At 55.1% G+C, this 8596-nt stretch overlaps 1 protein-coding gene across 1 annotated transcript in view; it reads right to left on the bottom strand.

Moving 5' to 3' along the window:
* Positions 1 to 6826, bottom strand: part of MYRF (myelin regulatory factor) — a gene marked incomplete at its 5' end in the record, with an annotated part of 33497 nt that extends 26671 nt beyond the window's left edge. Inside the window, 3 exons of the mRNA XM_010015111.1 lie at positions 1990 to 2051; positions 5486 to 5812; positions 6739 to 6826. Coding sequence (XP_010013413.1) covers positions 1990 to 2051; positions 5486 to 5812; positions 6739 to 6826 — 477 coding nt within the window. The remainder of the gene's footprint in view (positions 1 to 1989; positions 2052 to 5485; positions 5813 to 6738) is intronic.
* Between the last annotated feature and the right edge of the window lie 1770 nt (positions 6827 to 8596).

Raw genomic sequence — 8596 nt, 5'->3', positions numbered from 1 at the left:
GGACAAAGCTCATCTGTTTCCATAGCCTCTACCTAAGGGCTGGAGAAGCAGTACACGCAGGGACCTGCCAAGGCTGCTACAGATACATGGAGGGGGATGGCAGGAGAGATATCTACCGGGGTTTGCCAGGCTGCATCCCTAAGGAGGTGCCACCAGCCAGCCCTGAGCCAGACACTGGCTTGGGTGGACTTTGGCCTCAGAACAACCAGTCACTGGTTGACTAATGAGGCCAAAGCACTTGACCAGGAACCAGAAACTCCTCCTGTTGTAAGGGCTGGAGAAGTGACATGTATTTGTGCCACTGAGCCCTCCTACCACTGGGACAGGGCTGCTTCCACCCATCCGCCTGTTCTGCTCCCTCCCAAGCTCTCTCAGTGCCCTTTTCCAGCACACACGGAATGGATTCCTCTGCCTTCTGGAGCTGTCCCAGGGACCAGCACTAGGGCTTCAAGGAGGAGAGGTCTCCATCCTCAAGAGTTTAGAGATGAGGACCAAGGCTGAGAGGTGTCATCTTTGGGATAGAGTATTTCTGCTCTTTTCAGCAGTGAAAAGTGATGGTACAAGGCAAAACATCACCTTATCCAGCTCTGCTCCTGCCATCCTGACAAACACTCATCTTCCACCTCGGAGCAAAGACTAGCACAGCTCAACAACGCAACCAGAAAGGTGGCTTTGGCACTGCTCATCCCAGCACCAGCCTCAGAACAGCCTCTGGAGACCCAGCCTGCACAGAGGGGCAGTGGCTTGAGGGCTGGGAGAGGAGCCTCATGTCCTCCCCTGCAGAACACTGCACGAAATGGGTCTTTATAACCTCTTAAGTGAACATCCTGACTCTGAGCACGGCCAGCCTTGGCACTGGTGGCTCAGGTACAACTGGGAGACCTTGTACAGCTTCCAAAGGACAACCCATGTGTTAGCGTCCAAGAACATGCGCGTCCTCACAGCAGACACTTCATCTTCACCGTGTCCACCTCCACACCACCACACACATCACCACTTCCACAGGCTTCTAACCAGGATGGGGACGCATTTACCACAGGCAAGACCCGTGCTCTGTGCTTCCCAGCCCTGGGAAAAAGCCAGGTCTGGGAATCCAACCCTTCCCTCCTGCGGCAGGAGCTGCTCTATGGGTGCTCTCCGGAGCCTCCTCTCCTCCCCGGTCTGTCAGAGCAGCTCTCCCCGTGAGAGCAACCCGGCCTCTTTGTTATATTTAAGGAAGGGCCAGGAGGAATTCCAGGGATTTTTTTTAGCAAGATAAACAGAACTCTTGACCTCTTCCATCACGAACCAGGAGAGCAGGCGCTGTTCCTGCTGGGGAATGGGCTGGAGCCTGGCGAAGAGGGTGCTGCGGCAAGGGGGAAGGGAGACCAAAGCAACCTTCCTTCCATCAAAGAACACTGAAGGTCACCACAGGAACCAAAGAACACTCAGTGGCTTCCCCAAGGAGAGCCTGGCAATGACCCTGCCTCTGACACCAGCCCTCTGTGCTCTTTGCATTGGGAGCAGAAGCCCCCCCCCAACCCCAGGATCAAGCTGGTCCCACTGGAGCAGAGGGAAAGGCTGGGAAGGAACTTACTGCTCAACGGCGGGTTCATTCCTGCCTCCTGGAGCCGGGCTCCATGTCAGGGACGCGCTCACATTCCTTCCCTTTGGCTCACCCGAGGTGGAGGGATAAGGCAGGACAAGGAGGTTTGTGGGCTCCACATCCCACCCTGCCCAGGGATAAGCTCTCCCTGGGTGAGTGGGTTCCCACCTTGCCTCCTGCTCTCCCGTTCCTTCCCTTGTTCCCTGGCAAAGCCCAGAAGCAGAACAATAGGGAAAGTGGAGGGATATTTACTAACTGATAATCTCCCCACGTACTGCAGCCGCCTGTTTTCTCCCGTCTGATAAAGGTTGAGAGCCAACCACTTTCCCAGAACAAAGAGGGGGAGGATGTTGGGATTGGGGTTTGGATTCCCCCCCACTTTGCTCTCTCTTTGAAGTACTTACCATTCACCTGCTGAGGGGAGTAAGCTTCTGATCCAGAATCCGGGGGAGAGTCAGGCAAAGTGCTGCAGAGCAATGGGGGAAAAGAAGGGAAAGTCATTGAAAGCAGCTTCCAGCACAACTGGGAGGGCCACTCGGATCAAAGCACCCTCCTGGCTCCGGGTGGAGTTCCCAGCTGCTCCCACAGCAGATCCCCATCACCCCAAGTGTATCCCGGTGACTGTCACTGCCACCCCACGGTGGTTCCCTGGACCTCAGGAGCAGGGACAGACACATTGACCTGCCAATGAGACCTCCTGGTAGAAGCCAAATAGGAATCTCAAAAGAGAGTTGGGGGGGGGGGGGGAGTCTAGGGGGTAGCTGGGACCTGGGATCTGACACTGGGAAGCCCATGGGATAGATTCTGCCTGGCGACCTGTACGGACCTGAGCACCACCACAGCTGCTGGCTGTAGCACCCTGGCTCTACTCCATGGCTGGGGGGTTGAGGACCAGCCCCATCATATAGAGTCATAGAATGGTTTGGGTTGGAAGGGACCTTCAAAGCTCATCTAGTCCAACCCCCCTGCAATAAGCAGGGACATCTTCCACTAGATCAGGTTGGTCAGAAGCACATCCAGCCTGGCCTTAGATGTCTCCAGGGATGGAGCATCCACCACCTCCCAGGGCAACCTGTTTGTGGTGGCAGCGCCGATGCACTGCAGGGAGCTGGTTAGTTCCTGCATCCTTCCTTATTCCACCTCAAGCCAGCACAGATTCCAGGTGTCTGGGCTTTTCAGCCACTTCCAAAGCAATTTTCCTTGGAAACTCATTTGAACCAATGTGTCTCTTCCCTTTTTGCAGCTCCTCCTCAACACACATCCCACTGCAGCAGAAGCTTGAGCTTCACACATCTTCAGGCCAGGGTAACATTTCCACTTTCCTAGTGCACAGGTAAAGGATGTGCCTGTCTCAGACACTGCTTCTTCTCTAGAAACAGGTTGGAGATGAAATGGATGGGAAGAGCTGAGGTTCTGCTCCCACCTAGACCAAGCCATGGTCACTGCAAGCCAAAGCTGCAGCAGAGATGGGCAGGGAGATGGTGGCTCTGGTGGCTGGAGCACCCATGGTCTATGCTCTAGAGAAAGGCTCACTTCACCTTAGCATTCATAGCATTCTCTGTCCGGTGGAGATCTTTGGCAAGGAGATATCTTCTCAGCCCATTGACACCCTCTCCATCCCCTCAGCAAAGCCCCAGCAGGTTTCAGCAGCCCCAAAGCTCAAGCCAAAGCTGCTCCATCTGAGACAAACATGCTGTTTTCCTCCCCATCTCCTGACTCCTCATTCCTCATCACGTGGATTTTCAGTGGGGATCCTTTTCTGTTCCCCCGTCTCACACCATCAGCTTTGTGGCTGCAAAGTAAGCTCAGGCAAACCAGTGTTTCTTGGATGGAAGCTGGCCAAAAGCAAGGAGGTGCTTGGGGCTACGGGGAAGGAACGGACAGTACGTCCATCACACACACCTCAGACTCTGCTCCCACCAGGACCTTCCTGCACCAGAGGAGCCCAGGAACCAGTAAATGGGTTCATAGTAAGTGATAGTTGGGGTTGGCCTCCAACCCCAGTAGTGTGTGAGGCAGGAGAGTGATGAGGCAGGGTAACCCCAACAAAAAGCCCTCACCACAGTTCCCTCATCCTCCACCTTCACTTGCAGTACCTTCCCACCACTCCCCTCCAACACTTGGTCTGGAGCATCTATCTCCAGCCTCATTTCCAGGCTCCTTGCTGTGCTGGCCATGACTTCAGACTGCATTTCCTATGGATTTATCAGGATTTGTGCCCTGCAAGCCAAGTTCTGGCCAACAACAAAAGGGTCTGGGACAATTCAGGGAATTCTGCAGGCTGCCAAAGGTCTTGCAGCAGAAAGGTGGATACTGCAGAATTCACACAGGGAGGTAGCGTGGATGTGCCCAGTCCAAGGGAAGGGTTTGTTGGTATCCAACACGTGAGACATTATTCCTCCAGGAAAAGCCCAATATAACAGGGAAGAGTCATTCTCGGATGCTGAAGAAACGTTGCCATCAGAGCTGACCCAGTTCATCTACATCCAAACCAAGGTTTCCATCCTGGAGAATGACAGGTACATGCAGAAGAAAGGGATGTGACATGGGCATGGTTCTCCCTAAGCTGCTGCTGGGAACACAGCAAGGAAGAATTCCCCAGTTTGGGAATAAAATAAGAGCAGGTTTTGTTGAGCTTGTTTCTTTCTGGAAGATCCATCCATATTCATCCAAAGGGCCAAAGTCATCCCAATGGAGCTGCTGAATCCCTGGTGTCCTAGATGGAGGCTCCCAAACCTGGGAATCACCACGTCGTACTTGCTGGCAACACTAGAGGGCACAAGACAGAGGGAGAAGAGCCAGGCAGGGATGAGCAGCCCTGGGGCCATCCTGCCTCCTCGGTCCTTACATCCACTGAAGAAGGCACAGAGATGGGCTGTGCAGAGGGCGCATCAGGACCACCCATCACCTGAGCTGCAGAGGCAGGCTGGACCACGGCACAGCTCCTCGTGGTAGGACTATTGCCACCACCAAGGCCTCCTGCTGATGAACACGCTGCTGCACACTTCAATGTTCATCTGTCCAGCTTCAGTCACCTTCTTGTTTCACTCCCCTGTGGCTGGAGGAGAGCAGCATGGACCACTTCTCCCCTTTGGGTCTCCAAGCCTCATGCCTTCCAGCTCGTCTCCCACACACCACTGCAAGGCCATATCCTCTCACCATGCCATGCCTTCCTGACCTGTCTCTACTGACGTGGTCTCTGTCTGGCCCCTTTTGCCACTCCAGATGATGCTGGGCCATGATGCTGGGCCTCCCCAGCCTGCCAGGATCATTCCCTTCCTGCCTGTTCCAGACAAGGCCACCCCAGAGAGCAGGAAGCACGTGTTTTCTCCCAGATTGAGTGTCCAGCAATGCTAAATCCCAGCCATCTTCTTCCTCTGCACCAGGTCTGCCTCCAGAACCGATTGCAAAGGAACACAAATCCAGCTCAGATGCCACCTTTTTCTTCTCTTGAGTGGGATATCTACAATATCAGGCCACGAGAGGTACATCTCTCTTCCCAGTTTAGTTCACATCGTCCCCATGGATGGTCATGGCAACACCCTGGAGACTGAATTCTGTCTTGTTCCATGTCTCTTCCTTCTTAAAAAAACCCCACAATGCTACAACATTCTCCATCACACAGTTGCAGATGTGCAACACAGATCTCCTGGTCACCCAGAGCTGACAGCTCTACCACCACCTGGGAGACATCACTGAACCTCTCTAACTTAATACATAGAGATGAGATCCACCAAACAACCTTTCAGGACCTACCCTTGCCATAAAGCTCCTCTCTGCCAAGCCAGGGCTGATGCTGTAGCAGTGGGACCAACCACCACCAACCCTCCAGGCCCCACCAGCCTGGAGGAGCACTTGTCCCACTGTTTGCCCTTGTCCTACCACCCCAACCCTACTTACCCAGGTGCGTAGGAGGCCTTGGGCTCTGATTTGATTGGAGGGACCACGTTGTTTAGGCAGTGGCCACCAAGGTAACCCTTGGGTACCACCATGCCATTGTTGTTATTGCAGTTGAGGTGAGCACCATAGCCCGGTCCACAGGGGTTGGCCAGAAGAGGACCATGTCGCATTGGGATCTGGCTGCCCGGGGCTGGAAGGTGGAGGGAACCACTGGAAGTGGGGTTGGTCACATTGGCGATGGAGCTGGGAAGAGGCACGTTGATGGTGGTTGAGCTGGAGGGCTGGGGGTGTGCACAGCTGGCTGAAGCAGGGATGTCAGGGAAGCAGCTGAGAGAGAGAAGGGGACAACCTCAGCAGAGGGACAGGGAGATGGTACTTGCTGCTCAGCCCACCCCTCCCCAGCCATGCAGCAATGGGGATGGAGCTTCTCACGGTGCTCTGGGACACCCCAAACCAGGCAGCATTGTGGTGGCACCAGCAGGAGCATACAGAGAGGCAGGTCAGTCACCTGGGTTGGTGGGACTGATGCAAGCCAGGGGTGCAAAATCTACCTGTGGAGCTGTTAAAGGCCAGAAGTGCCCAGGACACCAACCTCAAAGCATGGGAAGGCAGAGGGAGACAGCAGGATCTGCTCACTGGGCTGCACATTACATAGGGAAGGCACCCCAATGATCCTGCATCAGCCCCAATGATCCCACATCAGCCCCAGTGATCCTGCTCCCACCCTGTGGCCCAGATCACCTTGGTGGCCTCCCAGGTCTGCTCCCCTTCTCTTTGCCAGTCATAGAATCAGGCTGGTTTGGGTTGGAAGGGACCTTAAAGCTCATCCAGTTCCAACCCCCTGCCCCGGGCAGGGACACCTTCCACCATAGCAGGTTGCTCCAAGCCCCTGTGTCCAACCTGGCCTCGATGCTGGCACACATCCCTGCTCCACACTCACGGAGCTCCACACTTCCTACTGAGCTCCCAGTGTCTGCTTTCCCATTGCTCAAAGTAAGGAAAGGTCTTTTGTGGTGCCCTCAAGGAGGGGAAGGAAAAAGGCCAGAAGAGACTGAGGACATACAAGGGCAAGAAGCCAGGAAGAGACAAGAGGAAGAACTGGAAGTGAAAGCAAACAGCAATAGAGGAGGACTCCAGGAGGGACAGAGGCGCTCAGTGATTCCTCGAGTTGCAGGGCTGGACATTGCTCAACATCTGTCCACTGAAAACAACAGAGAGCAGTGTTCCTGCTGCAGAGCAAAGGAAGCACTTACATATCTGGTGAGTCCTCCTTGCTGATGTACTCTTCCAGGATGCTGGTGTCGATGTTCGATGGTTCCAGAGCTCCATTAATGTCGTGGCCTGCGAGGGGAGAGGAGGTGGAAGCATGAGCCATGAGAAGGACATGGAAGGTCCTTGCTTCAGAAACACCACCGGACCTTTGCAGAGTCAAGAAACTCATGTGAGAAGATCAGTTTGAGGACAGTCCATACCCGTCCGCATCCCAGTGTAAAACCAGACAGGGATGGGGCGCCTGGGACAAGCCAAGGTGGTGACACTACCTGGGATGTTGGTCACAAGCAGGGCTTGACTACAGCAACTTAGAAGCCACGTTCTGGCTGTGGGATACATGGACCAGGCTCTGGACACGTGGGAGAAGGGAGACCTTGGGGTCAGGCCTAAGCTACATAAGACACATGGCTCCATAGAGCACGAGAGCCAGGTCTTGCCCAACCACAACAGCTTTGTCAGCGAAGCTGCAGGAGGATGTTGGTCACAAGCAGGGCTTGACTACAGCAACTTAGAAGCCACGTTCTGGCTGTGGGATACATGGACCAGGCTCTGGACACGTGGGAGAAGGGAGACCTTGGGGTCAGGCCTAAGCTACATAAGACACATGGCTCCATAGAGCACGAGAGCCAGGTCTTGCCCAACCACAACAGCTTTGTCAGCGAAGCTGCAGGAGCCGCTGGCCTCACCAGGGGTGATGGAAGGGCTCCCCTTGGCAGCCCAAAGAGAAGGTGATCCCTGCAGAGCCTCAGGAAGTGCTGGGAAAGCTGGTTTCCATCCCTTTGGATCTCTGGGCTGGAATTTCTCCGCCGCTGCTGCCATGACAGCTCTGGATCAGGTCCTGACCCCGCAGGAGCCCTCCCCTCCATCCTCTCCTCTCCTCCATGGCCAAGCTGTGGACTTCCCTCTCCTTTCTCCTGCAGGACTCCTCCTCCCTCCCCTGTTCTGGGGAAGCTGGGCTGGGGTTTGTTGACAGAAAGTGCTTTCTTTATCTATGGCTCTCAAGTGGGAGGCTGCAGCCCTCTGGGGCCGGTGCCAAAACCACTGCCAAGAGAGTGGAAGAGAAGGTCCAGCTCCCCCCACCTCAGATAACGGGGACGGCCCCTTCCTGAAAGACCCCACAGCACCACGTTAAAGCACATCCCTTGCCCAGGAGAAGACCCTGAGCCCCACCTCCCCCCATGGACCATGCGTTGGGAAAGGTCAGCCGCTGAACCACAAAGCCCTGGCTGGGGGGGTTCATCCCAGCCCTGGCCAATGGCAGCTCTCCCCTCTGCAAATCCCTTTCATACCAAGACAAGCAAATGGGCAGAAATAAATCCAGCCAGGAATTCTGCCAGCGGACAGGGTGTGTGTGCGGATGGAGGGATCTCTGCCTTAGAAACCACAGCTACAGGGGGAAAACCTGGGTTGCTGCTCGCTTGGGAGGCACCTAACCCTTTGTGCACCATGTGCCTCCACAGCAGAGCCCAGGGACATGGGGAGAAGGTGGTGATGCTCTCCCATTCGAGCTCTTGCTATGGAAGGATGTACAGTGTGAGGCCTCCCTGCCCATGGCAGGGGGTTGGAGCTGGGTGATCTTCAGGTCCTTTCCAATTCAAACCAGTCTGTGATTCTATGAGCCAGAGCAGGGATAGGTGATGCTGCTGCTATGGTAGTGCCGTGGTGAGAAGAGGATGAGGCAGGCAGAGTCTGTAAGGTCCCAAGCAGTGTCAGCACCTTGCTGACCACAGGCCTTTGACAGCCAGATCCTCTCCTGAAGTTGCAGTGATGTGGCAGAGACCATCCTGTTGTCCTGCTCCACAGAATCCCAGCCTGGTTTGGCTTTTAAGGGGCGTCAAG

The sequence above is a fragment of the Nestor notabilis genome, unplaced genomic scaffold, assembly GCF_000696875.1.
Source record: "Nestor notabilis isolate BGI_N333 unplaced genomic scaffold, ASM69687v1 scaffold2335, whole genome shotgun sequence".
In the NCBI taxonomy this organism is placed as follows: Eukaryota; Metazoa; Chordata; class Aves; order Psittaciformes; family Psittacidae; genus Nestor; species Nestor notabilis.
The sequence above is the reverse complement of the archived record's forward strand: the minus strand, read 5'-3'. Positions and strand labels throughout refer to the sequence as shown.